Genomic DNA, 18,784 nt, shown 5'->3' on the forward strand with positions numbered 1-18,784 from the left:
TGCCTACTTTCTCGGGCAACAGGTCCAAGTTGCCCGTTAACCCGTATGCCGTCGGATCTGCTCAGCTCGCAATAGAGACCGTCTGATGCCGATCGGTTCGGATCTCACGCCCGTTAACTCGCAAACCCGGTTCCTCTCGAATCGTCGCGGACCCGCGACCTCATCCCCTCCGGCCGCCTCCGCCTCTCCTCTCGCAAGCGCCCTCCACTCCCCGCCTGCTACCGTGCCGCCCGCTGGCCTCCGCGCCCTGCGCCTGCCCTGCCCCCCGCACCTTTCTCCTCCTACGACGGCGCTAGCCGAGCGGGAGCCAGGAGCGCGCAGCGAGCGGCGAGTGCGAGGCTGGGCCTGGGCGGGGTTAGCGGCGAGCGCAGGCCAACGGCGGCAAGCGCGAGGCGCGGCGCCTGGTTATGGCTAGCGCGTGGTGCGCGGACGCGCGCACGGCGGGCGCGGCGGGGCGCGGCGGCGCACAGCTGGCCCCAGGAACTGGAACTCCATCCCCCGACCAAAGAATCGATCTCAATCGAGCGGGATTTCGACGCCCACCAAGTAAATTGCCTCCAAAATTCCTCTCGCCCTCTCAGTTATTCCCCTCTCCCTCTCAGTAATGCCGCTTTTCCAGCTGATTATCGTCGCTGCATCCGAATTTTCTCTCTCCCCTCTCAGTAATTCCTCTCTCACTCTCAGTAGTGTGCACGTAATTGCTATTTGCTAGGATGTATATGCTTTCCTCTGATTTATAGTGCACTAGGACTTTTACCGTCTAATTTCTTGAACGATGACCAGTGCTTGCAGCCGTTGCATTTAAAATGCTCATTTACTGCACATGAGATACTCATTTGTTGACCTGCCAAGCAGCAAGCTCTCATTTTGAGAAATCCAATTCTTCTTTGTTACACCGCAGTAGCAAATCTTTGTCATTGCAATTAAATTTGTTTTTTACATCTCTGCAAAAAATAGTGAGGCTGCCTTCAGAACCTTTCACAATGGGAAATTAAAAGCAAAAAGTCTAGCGAAAGGTCTCAAAATGAAATATGATGGCGATATAAACAGATAAATATCCATCTATATGCAGGTCTACAGGGGCGGAGCCACAGGGGGGGCGCGCAGGGGCCTGGCCCCCCTAATGCGGCCGTGTACACCCCACAGGAACTCCTAAATCATTTTGCTAATTATAGGGTTAGAGTCCCTGTTAAGCAACAAGACATACAATTAGTCCAAAGTATCATCAGCCCACCAGCCCAATGATTCGTTCTAGCCTTCCAGCATCCAGATAGTCTGAGAAAAAACAATATAATGGACTTGTAGCTTTCTTCTAATATTTCATGTTTTAGTGTTTCATGCTATTTTAAAGCAAAAAATTACTCATATGCAATTTTTTTGTCACCAAACCCATCTTTATTCTCTGTTATCCGAGATTCTTTTACAAGTGCTCGATCAATGATCACAATTAGTAGCATCAATGCGTAATCAATCTATGTATATTCGGATCATATAACCTAATTAACCGCTATTACATGGCAACATGTAGGATGGCCCATTTTCTACATATACGATTGAATATATTGTTTGGCACTCTCATTTGTAAAATAACTTTGTCATCCATACATATGAGATCGTTTTTTATGAGATCGTTTTTTGTTTGGTGTCTTGGCCCCCCCATGCTCAAATCCTGGTTATGCCCTTGCAGGTCAACATAAATCAAAGTACTTATCTTTACACTGAGTTTCGTTCATATGCTACTGCTTGACATTTGATAAAGGAAAAAAATCATTGTTGTCAAATTTTACATTTGCAATTAGATTATCTAATGTTTATTTTAGTATAGTTTTCTAACAATTTCCATTCATGCTTCAACTCCTTCCTGGTATGCATAAATTGAAGATGATATGTTTCAATTGTAATTTCCTTTTTTTAAGCCTAGCTAAAATCTTAGTTACTGTAACCTTGTCAGCCATACTTTAAGATTTCAGGTTGAGCTGCTGAAACTAACACTCATACCTGTAGGTTCTACCATCCCCTCAGTCTGCAGCACAGAAATCAGAATCTTACTTTCTTGAAATCTGGTCTTACATGGCCTAATCAACTCGATCTGTTCATTTGATTTGATGTAGGTAAATCAACAAACAAATATTTAACAGGAATGTAACTATTTTGCATCCTGAAAAGGTAACTGAAGCACTCCTACTCAATACTCATGCACTGAGTAAAATGATATCTGCAATTAGATTTATAATTTACCTTTGGAACTTAAAAGTGAGAATAATTTAATCAACCCCTATAGGTTGCCTTCTACGCTGAGAAAAATATAATGGTTTCAATGTAGTCCATAACACTCAGGAACAAATGCAAGCAGTTCCTTGAGGGCTGCCTAACCAGTAGTACTGTGGTTGTTAATTGGCCAATGATCATCTGGTTCTATAGCATTTGTTAATTGTTGTAAGTTTAGTATGATATGATCTCAATTTAAACTACACTCGGTTAAATATGTACATGAACGATAATTTAGGCTCATTAATTTTGTTAAGATGCTATAACTTTGTTAATGACAAATGATTATTCTTAGGTTGACAGTTTTGTTACATATACTTGTGATTCGTCACTGATTTGTGATTTCTAATGAAGGAATTGGGATGGCAGAAACATAAATAATTTGTGTTATCTTGATTTATAGTGTGATCCCATTTTTATCGTAATCATAGGACAGACAAAACCCCATTTTGTAGGCTTATAGAAACATGTTTCTATACTGCACTAAGGGCTACAATTAGCATTCCGTACATATAAATACGAACTTTGAATCTATGAATATGCACAGTGATCTATATGCTGAATTGCTAAGGAGCGTCAAGTTTCTTAAAGATCCTGTCCTGGTTGTATTTTGATGGGGTACTAGAGAGGCACTCTGGCTCAATTTTCTTAATGGAGTTGGTGGTTGCAGGTGGTCACCGGTACATGGCTATGACACTATTATGCGCAAGCTAAGTTCTTAGCTGTGCGTGAGCTGCCAGAGTTTTTGAATTTTCACATTCAAATTCAAATGGCCATGTGCATCATAAACCTTTTTTTGTCACACACTGTTATGTTTTAAAATATTATATTACACTGATAAGAGTTTCATGACATGTAACCACTATCAAATACTCTTTTGGTATATATATCATTTTAACTCCAGCTACAATGATGTCGTGGCAAACGTAACTAAATAATAAACTATATTTTTTGCATCAAGTTCTTAGAATGTGAACCTTAATCCACCTAAAATCAAACTAAAAAAATGGTTACTGTGACCATTCGTGATGATATCAAGTTATTCATAGCTTTTCCTTTTGGTCCCTGCATTTAACTGCACTGCCATGATCTTTAGATTCCAATGTTGAGCAATGCCCAGTTGTGATTTTTGAATGATGAATAACCAGCACTCTGTGATCTTATTCTGGAAGCTAATTATACTAGGTTTATGGAAAAATGCAATTTTGATCCTTTCTGGATTGTTGGCGATAAGGATAGATTTTTACATGCATGACCTCAAAGAATGTCAAAAGCTGAGACTGCCACTGCTGACCACGGAAGAAAGCAGGCAAAGATCTACTACCAGTGTGGCAGTGTTGTCACAGTTTCTCACAGCCACTTTTCACCTTTGCTTTTGAAACTTAGCTATAATTAAAAAAGAAAGGAAACCTAAAAAGATATCCTCCAAATCCAAATTGGTTCCCTGCATTGACCATGTGATATATATTTTATAAAGTGGACATTCAAATTGCTATCTCCTCTATGCTTTGGTTCCCTGTATCGGCCATGAGATATTTTATAAAGTGGACATGCAAATTACTGTCTCCTGCTCTAAGTTTACTTCTATAATGCAGTTGGAGGCATATGATCCTGAAAGATGCAACAATAATGTGATGCTGTTTGACACAACATCCAAACCAGTCGTTGCGTGCTAAATCTTGCTGCAAGTTGTGGTACACGTGTACATATGTATACCACACTCGAATACAAATGTCTGCAGAAATATACTTCCAACCTCACGAAGCACTATAATGACAACAAAATTCCGATCCTCAATGCTAAATACTCCATCATATTGTTCTTAACAGGCCGGCATTCAAAATCATAAAGCAATAGCCTTACCAGGCAGCATTGCAGCCCAGAAAATAAAGCTACTAACACTACTCTTCAAAACAAAGCTACTGGCACTGCTTTATCAAAAATAGTCTCTTGGTTGATCTACGTTTTCTTGACAAGTAGCATCATTAGAAGGACATCGAGAAAATGGAAACCAAGCAATCAAACTGGCCTGATCCAACTGGGCGCGGCATCGCCGTGCCAACTTTCTAGTTTATTACCAAAAGCTTGTTAATCCATCCTGCTGGAGGCTTCCAGAATACTTCATTCCGAATTTCTGTTCTTTTTTCACCAACAGTACAATACTACCGTTTTCTTATCTGTTGTATGCTTGATTTGGCACAGGGGTTGAGAATTGCTATGTATTCAAGAGCCGCTTGCAAGAGTATGCGCAGAAAGCTGGTCTTCCAACCCCAGAGTACCATACCCTCAAAGAGGGCCCGTCCCATGAACCAATCTTCAAGTCCACAGTGGTCGTTAACAACACCAAGTATGATTCCCTGCCTGGATTCTTCAGCCGAAAGGCTGCAGAACAGTCGGCCGCTGAAGTTGCGCTTATGGAGATAGTCAAGTCTGTTCCAGCAACTGAAGCCAAAAACATCCCAGCAGTAGTAAGTTACTTGTTTCTGCACGTAGTTACATGTTTGATATTGTTGCTAAACAAGTAAAGATTCTAAGTTTTATACAAATTTATTCAGCCTCCAACAAGAAAGTCTTTTCATTCCTTGAACTTGAAGGTGTATGTGAATGAGTGGTGATTTGCATTCTTTTGTCAATTTGTGCTTTGGAAAAAGGGAACTGACTCATTGACTGTTAGCCTAGAATGACATTTACATGCTTCTTTAAATTACATATGTTTATCTGTACTAGACTTTCTACACTTCTATTTCTACTCATGTGAAAATATCTGATGTTCTATTAACTTGCCATGGGAATGTATTGGAAGGATGCTAATAAAATGTTCCTTTCTGTTGTTAGCTTTTCAAGTAATGTTAATTAGTTTATCTGTGGACTTCTAGCAGTACCCGAGTACAATCACGAAAGTTTGTTATAGGTTTCATGGAATTTCCCCAAATTCAATAATGTTCTTTTGTCTAATTGTAACTATTGAAGCACTCGATTATGCTAAAGTCTCCTCTGAATATAGTAGGGAATTAGTCATGAAGATGCTTGCGAGCTTGTTCTGCCCAATTTATGAACCATGAGCCATGCATAGCTCACAGTATGGCTATTAAATTCTATTACCGTGTCCAAAGGTATTCTTTAGAGAATATGAAGGTCCTTTAGTTCTTAGGAATCAGGATGACTAAATTAGCATAGCAGCACAGTATCTCTTCTTGATTGATGTGTTTCTTTGATACATCTTACTATGCTTTGCAGCAAGAGACTGGCCTGTGCAAGAATCTTCTTCAGGAGTACGCTCAGAAGATGAATTACGCCATTCCATCATATATTTGCACTAAACAAGCTTCAGGCGTAGCTCCTTTCATATGCACTGTTGAGATTGGTGGCATACAATACATTGGTGCTGCAGCTAGAACAAAGAAGGAAGCAGAGATAAAAGCTGCCCGAACAGCTCTTCTTGCAATCCAGGGTAAGTTTCTTATTATTCGATCCAGGGTCTTTCGGTATGCAAACATTATCCCTCCTTTCTGGCTCTTGCTTGGATAGGGTCACAAATGGGCAATGTTTGGTGCAGGTCAATCAGAAGGTTGTGCGAATGGTGCCACGAAGTATATTGTTGTTCCTGGACAAAGGGAGGTTAAAGAGACAGATAAAAAGCCAACTGAAACCCCCAAATCGCTCAAAGTCAAGAAAAGTGGTGGCAGAAAGAAATGGAATAAGCGTAAATTCATGAGGAAGACCGACCAGATTGTTGATGCTGAAAAGGATGGAACTAGGGAGGTTGGGGATGTTCATGATTCTGATGTCCCGATGCAGGCAACAATAATAACAGAGGAGCCATCCAGAGACAGTATAATGCTGCATCTTGACGGGGAGGCTAGAAGAGTGGAACTGGAGCTTCTTAGAGGTACGGCAACTCAGCAACCTGATGAGGAAGCTATAAGTGTAAAGCAGGGGCTTGCAATGCTTCTACACTCCGAGGAAGCTATAAGAGTAGAACATGACTTATCTAGAGACACTGCAATGGTTGAATCTAACAAGGAAGTTGTAATGTTGCAATCTGATGAGGAAGCTAGGATGATAGAACTGGAGGCACCCAGAGATCCTGCAACGGTCCAACCTAATGAGGAAGCTAGAAGTGTAGAACAGGAGCCACTCAATATCGCTGAAGTGGTGAAGCCTAACATGGAAGCTAGAAGTGCAGAGCAGGAGTCAGCGAGCGCCTATGTAGCATTGCAATTTAATGGGAGTGCTACAGATGCGGAGGAGCTGCCAAGCAATACTGCAATGATGCAGCGTGAGGAAACAGAAACCATAAAGCAAGAAGCACCTCAAAGTGGTGAGTTGGTGCAACCTAACTAGGGATGTATTTTTGGAGATCAGGAAATCTGTCCGAAGAAGAAGAGCAAAATGTATGAGATGCATTACTGGAGGCAAATAGGTCCACGGGAGATATATGAGCATAAAATAAATTGCGTGTCAGATTTGAGTAGCATGATCTGTTTTCTGGATGGTTGCTTAAATGTCGCCCTTGGATTATTTGGATTCCTCTTACCTCAAGTTATGATTTGCATGCATTATTATGCACCAAATACCTGAAAATGAAAATGTCCAGCAAGAGAATTATTTGGATTTCCCTTACCTCAAGTTATGATTTGCATGCATTATGCACCTGAAAATGAAAATGTCCAGCAAGAGAATGTATTCACCATTCACCACCCCTGCTCAGCTCTGCTCTATGTGCAGCACCAAATAAACAAATCCCAAGCGCATGGATTTCCTTTATACCAACAAAAGAGTATCCAAAGTCCAACGTGAGAGAGCAGATGGAAGACCGCTTGCTGGCGACCCTCGCGCGCCACGGTCGCTTCGCCGCCGCCGCCGCCCTCGTCTCCACCGCCCGCTGCACGACCCGCGCCCTCAACTCCCTCCTCGCCGCGCTCTGCTCCCCCACCAAGTCTTCCCCGACGTTCCTCCGCGTCGCCCCCTCCCTCCTCCTCCGCGCCGCGCCGCACGCCGCCCCCGACGCCACCACCTTCCGCATCCTCACATCCGCGCTCTGCCGCGCCCGGCGACCCACCGCCGCCGCCGACCTCCTGCGCTGCATGCCCGCCCTCCTCCTCGACCCGGACCCGCGCCACTGCCGCGCGGTCCTCGCCTCCCTCTGCCACTGCGCCCCTGCCGCTCGGCACGCGCTGGCGTTCCTGGACGACATGCGCCGGTGGGGCGTGTCACCGATCCAGTCGGACCACCGCGCCGTCCTCGACGCGCTCCTGCGGGAGGGGATGGCGGCCGAGGCGTACGAGGTCGTGGCTAGGCAGATGGACGCCGACGGGGTGGCCCCGGCGCTCCCGGAGTTCGAGCGCGTGCTCCGCGCCTTCCGCGAGGAGGGATCGTTCGACGCCGTCGAGGAGGCGTTCGACGAAATGCTCCTGCGGGGGCTCGTGCCGGGGGCGCGCGTCTACGATGTCTACGTCGGCGCGCTGTGCGACAAGGGGGACCTGGCCGGCGCGCGCCGGATGCTGGCGTGCATGGAGCGCGCGGGGTGCCCGCCCGGCGTGACGACGTTCGGCGTCGTGGTCGCCGGGTGCGTCGCTGCTGGGGACGTGGAAGCGGCGAGGGAGGTGGCGCGGGAGGCCGTCAGGCGGGGCCTGCGGTGGAACGCGCCGGCGCTGTCGGAGCTGGCTGGCGCGCTGCGTGGCGGCGGTCACCTCGCGCGGGCGCGGGGGCTGCTGCTGGAGGACATCCTGCGTGACGGCTGCACTGCCCAGTTGGATGCATCGGCGTTTGAGCATCTCATAGGAGGAGAAGGAGCGTTGTGTGGCGAGGCTCCTTGCGCGGAGGCCGTCACCGTAGTGGTCGGCGAGACGCCGGCGTCCTTGCAACCGGGCGCCGAACGATGAGGCGATGAAGTTTGTACTCTACTGCTACCTGCAATAATTCCTAGTAAGTAGCATGCCTGCGGTGCATTTACAGTGCCAGTTTGCCCGTGCGTCTCCGGCCGGCGAGGTGGCCTCAGCCTCCTCTCTGCTCTGCTCCCCTGCTGCTCTTCCCTCTTCAGCCTACACAATCTCCGAAGAAACAGCCGGTGATGCTCTCCATTGGTTACCGGTAACTGACACATGGGCACCACCGTTCCGTGGGACCCTCTTGCCATTGAGAGAAAACACGAATAGCTAAAAAAAATGCTAGAACCACGCACGCCGATCCCCTAGAAACGCCACAGAGAACCCTCACCCCAAACTTCGAGGCGCCGCACGATGCCGGCATGAACCTCGCCCCTGCGCCCAACGTCGCTGCCGCCCCCGTCGGAATCAGTAAGTTTCCCCAACCTTCCTCCCTTCCGCCTCTCATCAAACCCATCTGGCTGTTGTCGATTCACTCAATTTCATGGATGATCTTTGCTAGCACCTCGTCACTTCATACAGTTACCTAGCCGTCTGGAACACAGCTTCACCATTTGTAAGTAATTTATTTACGACATCAGATTTTTTTTTCTATTTATTACTACCTACCGGAGGCTTCCAGAATAGTTGATTCCAAATTTCTGCTCTTTTTGTCACCAACATTTCAGTACTGCCGTTTTCTTAGCTGCTGTATGCTTGATTTGGCACAGGGGTTGAGAATTGCTACGTATTCAAGAGCCGCTTGCAAGAATATGCACAGAAAGCTGGTCTTCCAACCCAAGAGTACCATACCCTCAAAGAGGGCCCGTCCCATGAACCAATCTTCAAGTCCACAGTTGTCATTAACAACACCAAGTATGATTCCCTGCCTGGATTCTTCAGCCGAAAAGCTGCAGAACAGTCGGCCGCTGAAGTTGCGCTTATGGAGATAGTCAAGTCTGTTCCAGCAACTGAAACCAAAAGCATCCCAGCAGTAGTAAGTTGCTGCTTTGTGCACATAGTTACATGTTTGTGCCAATTTTGTTGCAATAATGAATGCAATAATGAATGTTTTTTTAGATTTCATGGCATTTCCCCAAATTCAGTAATGCTCTTTTGCCTGATTGTAATTATTGAGGAGCTCTCGGTTATGCTAAGATCTCCTCTGAATACAGTAGGGAATTAGTCATGAAGATGCTTGCGAGCTACCTCTGCCCAGTTTATGAACAATGAGCCTTTGCATAGCTCACAATATGGTTATTAATTTTTGTTACTGTGTCCAAATGTATTCTTCTTTAGAGAATCTGAAGATCATTTAGTTCTTAGGAATTAGGATGACTAAATTAGAATAGCAGCGCAATATCTCTTCTTGATTGATGTGTTTCTTTGATACATCTTGCTATGCTTTGCAGCAAGAGACTGGCCTGTGCAAGAATCTTCTTCAGGAGTATGCTCAGAAGATGAATTACACCATTCATCATATATTTGCACTAAACAAGCTTCAGGCGTAGCTCCTTTCATATGCACTGTTGAGATTGGTGGCATACTATACATTGGTGCTGCAGCTAGAACAAAAAAATAGGCAGAGATAAAAGCTGCCCGAACAGCTCTTCTTGCAATCCAGGGTAAGTTTCTTATTATTCGTTCCAGGGTATTCCGGTATGCAAACATTATCCCTCCTTTTTGCCTCTTGCTTGGATACTTGGATAGGGTCATAACTGGGCAATGTTTGGTGCAGGTCAATCTGAAGGTTGTGCAAATGGTGCCACGAAGTACATTGTTGTTCATGGACAAAGAGAGGTTCAAGAGACAGATAAAAGGCCAACTGAAACCCCCAAGCCACTCAAAGTCAAGAAAAGTGGTGGCAGAAAGAAATGGAACAAGTGGAAATTCATGAGGAAGACCGACCAGATTGTTGATGCTGAAAAGGATGGAGCTAGGGAGGCTGGGGATGTTCATGATTCTGATGTCCCAATGCAAGCAACGATAATAACAGAGGAGCCATCCAGAGACACTATGATACTGCATCTTGACGAGGAAGCTAGAAGAGTGGAACTGGAGCTTCTTAGAGAAACTGCAACGCAGCAACCTGATAAGGAAGCTAGAAGTGTAAAGCAGGGGATTGCAGTGCTTCTACACTATGAGGAAGCTTGAAGAGTAGAACATGACTTACCTAGAGACACTGCGATGGTTCAATCTAACAAGGAAGTTGTAATGTTGCAACCTGATGAGGAAGCTAGGATAATAGAACTGGAGCCACTCAGAGATCCTGCAACAGTCCAACCTAATGAGGAAGCTAGAAGTGTATAGAACAGGAGTCGCTCAATTGCGCTGAAGTGGTGAAGCCTAACATGGAAGCTAGAAGTGTAGAGCAGGAGTCAGCGAGCGGCTACGTAGCATTGCAATTTAATGGGGGTGCTACAGATGTGAAGGAGGAGCCACCAAGCAATTCTGTAATGATGCAGTGTGAGGAAATAGAAACCATAAAGCAAGAAGTACCTCATGGTGAATTGTTGCGACCTATCTAGGCCTGTATTTTTGGTGAACGACAAATCTGTCTGAACAAGACCAAAATATATGAGATACATTGCTGGAGGCAAATAAGTCAACGGGAGATATAGTATGAGCATAAAATAAATTATGGTGGTTGACTCCAATTGTAAGGGCCTTCCAATTTTTATAGTGCATCGACATGCAAAAAACTGGGGTTTCCAGTTTAGAGAGAATTCTGGGAAAGAATAGATGGGAGCATGTGAACCAACGTAATTTATTTTTTTTCGTGAATACGCGGGAGAGCTGCGTATCTTTCGATTTAGAAGAAAAATAACAAAGTTGTTACAACGCGGGTTTTACCGGGTGCACGCACACGGTTCAAGAGGTAGGTAGATTGTGGTCAGGAAGACTTTGTGTGTCAGATTTGAGCGGTTGAATTGCCTGGTTACTGGATTGTTGCTTAAATGTCGCCATTCATTATTTGAATTTCTCTTATCTGAAATTATGATGGCACACAAAACAAACAGAGTGGTATCCTTTCTGAATTTGCATGCATTTTTATGTACCAAATGCCAAGAACAACACGAGTATTTGTGTGCGGCTGCTGCTGCTTTCATTCATGTCCTGTTGTACTCTTGGCTGGACTCTTTCGGTTGGGCCTGCTCGATGGGCCCGCAGGCTGCTCCACCCCGACCCCGATCCGGACAAGAAACCGTAATCTTGGTAGCGTATCGACGTCGTCCGTCGGATCGGCAACATGCCGCGCAGCAGCGGAGGAACAGGAGTCCGCACCCGAGTTTTGACCATTCAAGACGCCCAAGATTGATGGCTTCCATCGTCTCTTTCCACAAAAACCAACACAAAAGAAACGCACGCGCCGTGTCTTCCCCTCTTCTCCACGCTCTTGTTGCCTAGCGTTTCGCCATGGTCCTTGCGCTGCTCTCTCCCATGCTCCCCAACTACCGACCTTCCACGCCGCCGCTCGCCGAGCACCTCCTCATGCCGCAGCAGCGCGCGCACTGCTGCCTCGGGGAAATCCCCACCCCCACCTTCTGCCGCCGGAAAGGCCACCCCGACGACGCGTCCACCGCCACCGTCGACTGGGCTTCCGTCCGCCGGGCGTGCAAGGAGTGGCTCAAGAACCCCATGAACATCGCGCTGCTGCTCTGGCTGCTCTGCGTCGGCGTCTCCGGCGGCATGTTCGTGCTCCTCCTCCTCGGCCTGCTCGACGGTGCGCTCCCGGCGGCGGCGGAAAGGAACCGGTGGATCGAGATCAACGTCCAGGTTCTGAACGCGCTCTTCACGCTGATGAGCCTGTACCAGCACCCCGCGCTCTGCCACCACCTCTTCCTCCTCTGCCGCTGGCGCCCCCGCGATGCCGCTGACCTCCGCGCCGCCTACTGCAAGGGCGCCGGCGCCGCGCCGCGCCCCCGCGATCGAGTGCACATGGCCGTCGTCGTGGCGCTGCTGCACCTCACGGTCGCGTGCCAGTACGTGCAGTGCGGCCTCTACTGGGGGTACTCCAAGGCCACCCGCCCCGAGCTCGCCGAGGCCGGCTTCTTCGTGCTCGGCGTCGTCGCGCCGGTTGCCGCCGCCGTGTACACCGTCTGCAGCCCGCTGGGAAAAGACGGCCAGTGCCACGAGCTCGCCTTCTTCGATTCAACCTCGGCAACACAAATGCACCCCACCCCCGTTGGTCACCTTGTAATTGAGCCCGAGTGGGCCGGCGGCATGTTTGACTGCGGCGGCGACGCGCCGTCGACGTGGTGCCTCTCCCTGTCGTGCACCTTCTGCGTGTTCGGGTGGAACATGGAGAGGCTGGGTTTCGGCAACGCCTACGTGCACGCCGTCACGTTTGCGCTCCTGTGCTTCGCGCCGCTCTGGGTGCTGGGCGTCTCGGCGCTGCACATCCACGACTACGTCATCTGCGACGTGGTCGGCGGCGCTGGCGTTCTGCTCTGCGCGTGCGGCCTGCTCTATGGCGGCTACTGGAGGATCCAGATGCGGAAGAGATTTGGCCTTCCAGGGAGCAGGGCGTGCTGCGGCTCCAAGTCGTTGACGGACTACGCGCGGTGGCTCTTGTGCTGGCCGTGGGCGCTGGCGCAGGAGGTGCGCACGGCGAACCTGTACCATGTCGACGGCGAGATCCTCTACTCCAAGGTTGCTGACGATGATCATGCGGACAGCAGGAAGCCGTTGCTCGTAGTGTCCAATGATCATGACGTTTTCAGGGCAACAGACACGGTTATAGTATCTCAGGCATCACCGCCGAATGGTCATCTGGTTGTTGTTGATGACGAAACGACCATGGCTCCACCGGTTCAGGTTGTGGTTGTGCAACAACTGGAGGGTGATAAATCTGACGATAGCAGTGTTCCTCTTCAAGGTGAGATGAGCAATTCTTCGATTCTGACATCGGTGACGGTGAGGGAGGAGGATGCAGCTTTGTTGGAGTCAAACCGAGCAGTGACAGAAGAAGATGGTCATGGTATGCCATCTGATGGAAGTTGGAGAGTGGAAAAGGTGAAGAAACTGATCAATATGGTCACACTGGTGTCCCTGCTCATTCTTTTGTACACGAGGGGAATCATTCTATAGAGAAGCAGAAGAAATTGGACATGTATGATGTGCATTAGAGGCTGTAGATTACATCTTTCCTCTTTCTCCACTTTTTTGTTTGGGTGAAATCAGGATTGTATGAATTAGATTGAGTTCATCGGTGTATATGACAGAAACACAGAATGACAGAAACACTTGTAACAGAAGTGCACAAGATTTAGATGGAACTGTAGTTTTTTGTAAGGTTTTGTGATGGGAAATAGTAAAGCCCACCTGCAATTTGGAAAAAAAAAGTGAATGCATTCTGACAGGTTCTTCTGCATGTTTCAGTTTAGTCAGTGTATGCGTATCCTTGTGTTTGAGAAACTAATTTTACAGTGGCGCACCAATCCTATCCATTTTAGGGTGGCCGCTACCAACGGGAGCACAGCGTACTAGCTAATTAGCGCTTTGTTTTAGAGTGATCTTTTCAGTTGTTGTTTTCTTCTATGTAATTGCAAGTTGGCATTTCGTCCGGAAGACCCGCGTTGTACAGACGTTTATTCTTCTTCTTAATCGAAAGATATGCAGCTCTTCTGTATATTTACGAAAAACAGTGGTGCACCAATCACGTGGAACCACAAGACGAATTGATGCCTTCCTCCCATATATTTGGACGCAGCTGAGTCCAATCTGAATGGGCGTTCTGTGCAGCCTCAAACTGAACCTTGTCAGCAGGCCAAAGTTGATTCACTGGTGCGTCATCTTCTTCCTGCTAAGCTAGTCTGTCATGAGCAATACAGCATCTGCATCTATGTCATGAACGTAAGGTAGCCGGCGCAGTCGAGAGAGACTGAATTGAATCGGTCCATTCACTGTGCCTTGACTTTTCAGTGCTGAAACCTTCTGACCGTTTCAAGCATCAGCAACAAGCAACCCGCCACATTTGACAGGGAGTCTCTCACGTTTTTCTTTTCTTTTCTTTTCTTTTTTTAAAAAAGAAGTCACTTGACTCTTGTCTTGTGTATCAGAAAGAATGCAAGGCTTGGGCGAGGCACCGCACCAATGCCTAGGCTTACATGGTATTCTTAACTGCAGGTCTTACATGGTGCGCTGAAAGCATCTACAATGTAGTAGTAGTAGTATTTAATTTGTCGTCGTCCTAATTAGTGATTACATGCTGTCAAACTTTCTTTTTTGGCGTGCTGAGCAGATTCAGGAAGTCTTGGTAGCATCAACACTGATAATGTGGAACCAAATATTTGGACGCAGCGCAGCTTTCTGTCCAGGTCCGTCCTGTGCAGCCTCAACACTTGTCAGCATGCCAAAGTTGATTCACTGAAGCGTCATCTTCCTGCAAGTCTGTGGTGACTTGCACATCAACAATGCAGGAGCTGCATCTATGTACTGAACCTAAGCTAACACGCGCACTCAGTACTGAATTGAATTGGTCCATTCACCATGCCTGCCCGTCTTGACTTCCAGTGCTGACAACTTGTGACCGTTTCAAGCATCAGCAACAAGACCAGGATTTAGTTTCAGCAGCAACCTGCCAAATTTGGACACTAAGAACATCCAGCTATCTAGTACAATTAGTAGCTTCATTTAAAGGAAGCTGGAGGGATCACCCCCACAGGCCTGACTGACAAGGACAAGCTTGGAACTTTGCCCTCACAGCTCGGCATGGAACCGCACGAGGCATCAGCAAAGCAAATCGAAAGCCATGGCGCCACTGTGCTGCAGAGCCACGGCAAGGAGAAGAAGGAGAGGTTCTTGGACTTCCTCAGGGCAGCTCCTTCCAAAGAACTATGGCTGCACCGCTTCGGCGTCGCCGCCCCGCACGCCTTCCTCCGCCGCGTCGCCACCCTCCGCCCGCGCTCCGCCACCTACGCACCGGCAGCCTACGCCAACTTCTTCCTCCGCTCGCCGGCCTTCGCGCGAACCGTGGACTGGCGCGCCCTTCGCGCCAGGTGCAAGGCCTGGGCGAGGCACCCCACGAACGCCGCGCTCCTCGTCTGGCTCGCCTTCGTCGCCGCGGGCGTCGCGTTCGTGTTCCTGCTGATGACGGGGGCGCTCGACTCCGCCGTGCCTGACGCGTCCCGTCGCCGGCGGTGGACGGAGGTGGCGAACCAGGTGCTGAACGCGCTCTTCACCATCATGTGCGTGTACCAGCATCCGCGGCTCTGCCACCACCTCGTGCTCCTGCTCCGGTGGCGCGCCGCCGACGCCGCCGAGCTCCACGCCGTGTACTGCAAGAACGCCGCCGCCGTTCCGTGGTGGGAGCGTGTGCACGTCGCCGTCGTGCTTCTGCTGCTCCACGCCACGTGCTTCGCGCAGTACGCCTACTGCGCCCTCTTCTGGACCTTCAGCAGCGAGACGCGCCCGGACTGGGCCGTGAACCTGTGCATGGCGCTCGGCCTCGGCTTCCCCGTCGCCGCCGCCCTGTACATGGTCTACGGCCCGCTCGGCAGAAAGGTCGTGCTCCCGGCGTCCACCGACGACGAGGACGCCGCGGCGGTGCTGGACGAGTCTACGGCCGTGAACGCCACCTCGCAGTACAACAATGGCAGAGCTGCGGTCGCCAAGGCGGAGTGGGCCGGCGGGCTGCTGGACCTCGCCGACGACCCGACGGTGGCGGCGCTGTCCCTGACGTGCACGTTCTGCGTGTTCGGGTGGAACATGGAGCGCCTGGGATTGGGGAACATGTACGTGCACGTCTTCACGTTCGCGCTGCTCTGCGCCGCGCCGGTGCTTGTCTTCGCCGTCGCCGCGCTCAACATCCACGACGCGGCGCTAGGGTCCGTCGTCGGCGCCACCGGCGCGCTGCTATCCGTGCTCGGCCTGCTGTACGGCGGATTCTGGCGCGCGCAGATGAGGAGGCGGCTCGGGCTGCCGGGAGACCGGTCCATGTGCGGCGGCCGGCCGGCCACCGCGGACTACGTCAAGTGGTTGCTCTGCGCGCCGTGTGCGCTGGCGCAGGAGGTCAGGACGGCCAACCTCTACGACGTCGAGGACGGAAGTCTGTACGTGAGGAACAGCGGTGACGATGACGTGTTGCTGGAGGAAAACCCGGCGATGGCGCCTTTGGAGAGAGAAGGGTGCGTTGCGCCATGGACGGCCAACAAAGCCGGCGACGGTGTCGAGTGTGTTGTTGCCGTTGACGCACCGCCGGTGCCGGTGATGGTTGACTAGGCTAACAGATTGGTTCGTGTGATTCTTTGAGACAACAAAAACTTGCCAAAATCATGTGAATATCATATTGAAAATTGCTACCATTTCTTACTGAACCCTGGTACGGCGAAACTATTTGTAAAAGCATCCCTCCCGCATTGGATTTCTGTCTATTCGTCTTGGTAAGGGCTGCGACGCTGACAAGGGCAAGAAGTAGGCCGCCAGCCCGCCACGCCACGCCGGCGGGCAGCGGCACTTGCCGCTTTATGTCTAGCGCTGTCGATGCCTCCGCCGCCGCAGTCCGTCGGCTCCTCCTCACCGGCGTGAGTCCGAACAACCGCCTCCCGCCGCTCACGGTCAAGCTCCTCCACGGCCGCCTCCTCCGCCTCGACCTCCTCGCCGACCTCTCCCCGCTCCTCCTACGCACGCTCGCTTACACCGGCCTGCACCTCCACGCCCTACGCGTCCACTCCCTCCTCCCAACCCATCCCACCTCACCTTCCCCTTCGCGCTCAAAGCCGCCTCCCGCCTCCCGGACCCGCACTCCGCCGGCGTCCAACTCCATGCCCGCTCCCTCAAGCTCCCCTACCACTCTAACCCCCACGTCCTCACCTCCCTCCTCAACCTCTACGCAAAATGCGGCCTCTTGCACGACGCCCAGAAGGCGTTCGACGAAATGCTCCATCCCAGCACCGTGTCATGGACCGCGCTCATCACCGCGTACATGGACGCGGGGCGCGTCCAGGAAGCCGTTGGAGTTGCGAGGAAGGCGTTTGCGAGTGGCATGCGCCCTGACAGCTTCACGGTCGTCCGGGTCCTGAATGCGTGCGCTCGTGTCACTGATTTGGTGACTGGTGAGGCCGTGTGGAGGGCGGCGGAGCAGGAGGGGATTGCAGGGAGCATGTTTGTGGCAACTGCGGCATTGGACTTGTATGTCAAATGCGGGGAGATGGAGAAGGCAAGGGCAGTGTTTGACAGGATGCAGAACAAGGATGCAGTGGCCTGGGGTGCTATGGTTGGGGGATACGCCTCCAGTGGGCATCCGCGAGAGGCCCTGGAACTATTCTTTGCAATGCAGGCAGAGGGAATGAGGCCAGAATGTTACACAGTGGTTGGGGCTCTCTCGGCGTGCACAAGGTTGGGTGCTTTGGATTTGGGACGGCGGGCTGTCGGAATGTTGCATTGTGATGAGGTTCTTGACAACCCAGTCCTGGGAACTGCACTTATAGATATGTACGCCAAGTGCGGGAACACAGGTGAAGCGTGGACGGTGTTCCAGCAGATGAGGAAGAGAGACATCATTGTTTGGAATGCAATGATCTTGGGGCTCGGCATGACTGGCCACGAGAAGATTGCGTTTGCCCTTGTTGGTCAGATGGAGAAGTCAGGTATGACACTGAATGATAATACCTTCATTGGATTGCTTTGCAGCTGTACGCATACTGGCATTGTAAGGGATGGCCAGCGGTATTTTCGTAACATGACTCAGTTGTACCGAATAAGCCCGAGGATCGAGCATCATGGCTGTATGGTTGACCTGCTCAGTCGCGCGGGGTTGCTGGAGGAGGCTCATCAGCTGATTGAGGACATGCCAATGCAGGCAAATGCGGTTGTGTGGGGAGCACTCCTTGGTGGTTGCAAGATCCACCGGAATGCTGACCTTGCTGAAGATGTGTTGAAGCAGCTCATCCAACTGGAGCCATGGAATTCTGGGAATTATGTGATGCTCTCTAACATATACTCTAACAGTGGAAGATGGGAGGATGCGGCAAAGCTAAGGTTGGAAATGAAGGCAAGTGGGGTTGAGAAGGTCCCTGCATCTAGCTGGGTTGAACTTGCTGGTAAGGTCCATGAGTTCCGTGTTGGAGATAAGTCACATCCCCTCTCAGATAAAATGTATGAAAAGCTCGATGAATTGGGCATGGAAATGAAGATCATGGGTTATAAGCCGACTACTGAGGTGGTGATGTTTGACATTGAAGACGAAGAGAAGGAGCACACGCTAGTGCATCATAGAGAAAAGATAGCCATTGCATTTAGCCTTCTCACCACTGAACCAGGCGAGACCATAAGGGTCACCAAAAACCTCCGAGTTTGCAGTGACTGCCACACGGCCATCAAGCTGATATCAAGGATAACCAATGGTGAAATTATTGTTCGAGATAACAATCGATTTCATTGCTTTAGAGATGGTCATTGCTCTTGCAATGACTATTGGTAGTATACAGATGACTTGTTGCAATTTTGTGCAGCTTGAGAGTAGGGAACATCTCTATTTTCATCTGATGTAAAACTTTAACCAGCTAGAGTTGTGAGTGGATCACAGAAGTGGCAGAGTATAAGGCAGGTTGGTGTTATAGTTCTTTTTCCATTCAATTGTTTCTACTGAAAGGAATGAATAATTTTCTGTTTATTTGCTCATGTGTTTCATCTGTTATATTACTGTG

At 49.7% G+C, this 18,784-nt stretch overlaps 5 protein-coding genes and 1 non-coding gene across 6 annotated transcripts; all 6 read left to right on the forward strand.

The window, feature by feature from the left end:
- The first annotated feature begins 200 nt into the window (after positions 1 to 200).
- On the forward strand, positions 201 to 6,891 carry LOC117866871 (double-stranded RNA-binding protein 8). The gene is made up of 4 exons (XM_034751163.2): positions 201 to 546; positions 4,471 to 4,736; positions 5,506 to 5,719; positions 5,825 to 6,891. Exons 1-4 carry the CDS (start codon positions 408 to 410, stop codon positions 6,610 to 6,612), a joined length of 1,407 nt encoding a protein of 468 aa, XP_034607054.1. The 5' UTR covers positions 201 to 407; the 3' UTR covers positions 6,613 to 6,891.
- Positions 6,892 to 7,047: 156 nt separating this feature from the next.
- On the forward strand, positions 7,048 to 8,203 carry LOC117833192 (uncharacterized). Its single transcript, XM_034712617.2, has one exon. The coding sequence runs from the start codon at positions 7,077 to 7,079 to the stop codon at positions 8,151 to 8,153; it is 1,077 nt and encodes a 358-aa protein (XP_034568508.1). The 5' UTR covers positions 7,048 to 7,076; the 3' UTR covers positions 8,154 to 8,203.
- Positions 8,177 to 11,093, forward strand: LOC117866868 (double-stranded RNA-binding protein 8). The gene is made up of 6 exons (XR_011898893.1): positions 8,177 to 8,567; positions 8,659 to 8,712; positions 8,867 to 9,132; positions 9,548 to 9,760; positions 9,874 to 10,244; positions 10,341 to 11,093. It is a non-coding gene; the product is annotated as a double-stranded RNA-binding protein 8 (transcript).
- A 168-nt stretch (positions 11,094 to 11,261) lies between these two features.
- On the forward strand, positions 11,262 to 13,495 carry LOC140220052 (uncharacterized). Its single transcript, XM_072295490.1, has one exon. It carries the CDS (start codon positions 11,553 to 11,555, stop codon positions 13,224 to 13,226), a length of 1,674 nt encoding a protein of 557 aa, XP_072151591.1. The 5' UTR covers positions 11,262 to 11,552; the 3' UTR covers positions 13,227 to 13,495.
- Positions 13,496 to 14,241: 746 nt separating this feature from the next.
- On the forward strand, positions 14,242 to 16,453 carry LOC117866870 (uncharacterized). Its single transcript, XM_072295491.1, has one exon. The coding sequence runs from the start codon at positions 14,850 to 14,852 to the stop codon at positions 16,356 to 16,358; it is 1,509 nt and encodes a 502-aa protein (XP_072151592.1). The 5' UTR covers positions 14,242 to 14,849; the 3' UTR covers positions 16,359 to 16,453.
- Positions 16,454 to 16,467: 14 nt separating this feature from the next.
- On the forward strand, positions 16,468 to 18,750 carry LOC117866869 (putative pentatricopeptide repeat-containing protein At3g08820). Its single transcript, XM_034751160.2, is given in 2 exon segments — positions 16,468 to 16,811; positions 16,814 to 18,750. Coding segments are annotated over 2 exon segments (1,953 nt in total). The 5' UTR covers positions 16,468 to 16,603; the 3' UTR covers positions 18,559 to 18,750.
- The last annotated feature ends 34 nt before the right edge of the window (positions 18,751 to 18,784 follow it).

The sequence above is a fragment of the Setaria viridis genome, chromosome 8 (genome assembly GCF_005286985.2).
Source record: "Setaria viridis chromosome 8, Setaria_viridis_v4.0, whole genome shotgun sequence".
In the NCBI taxonomy this organism is placed as follows: Eukaryota; Viridiplantae; Streptophyta; class Magnoliopsida; order Poales; family Poaceae; genus Setaria; species Setaria viridis.

Coding starts and splice junctions, on each gene's coding strand:
- LOC117866871 (XM_034751163.2), top strand. CDS start 408: ATGGCTAGCGCGTGGTGCGCGGACGCGCGCACGGCGGGCGCGGCGGGG. Junction 4,737..5,505: donor CCAAAAACATCCCAGCAGTA/GTAAGTTACTTG, acceptor TATGCTTTGCAG/CAAGAGACTGGCCTGTGCAA. Junction 5,720..5,824: donor AGCTCTTCTTGCAATCCAGG/GTAAGTTTCTTA, acceptor TGTTTGGTGCAG/GTCAATCAGAAGGTTGTGCG.
- LOC117833192 (XM_034712617.2), top strand. CDS start 7,077: ATGGAAGACCGCTTGCTGGCGACCCTCGCGCGCCACGGTCGCTTCGCC.
- LOC117866870 (XM_072295491.1), top strand. CDS start 14,850: ATGGAACCGCACGAGGCATCAGCAAAGCAAATCGAAAGCCATGGCGCC.
- LOC140220052 (XM_072295490.1), top strand. CDS start 11,553: ATGGTCCTTGCGCTGCTCTCTCCCATGCTCCCCAACTACCGACCTTCC.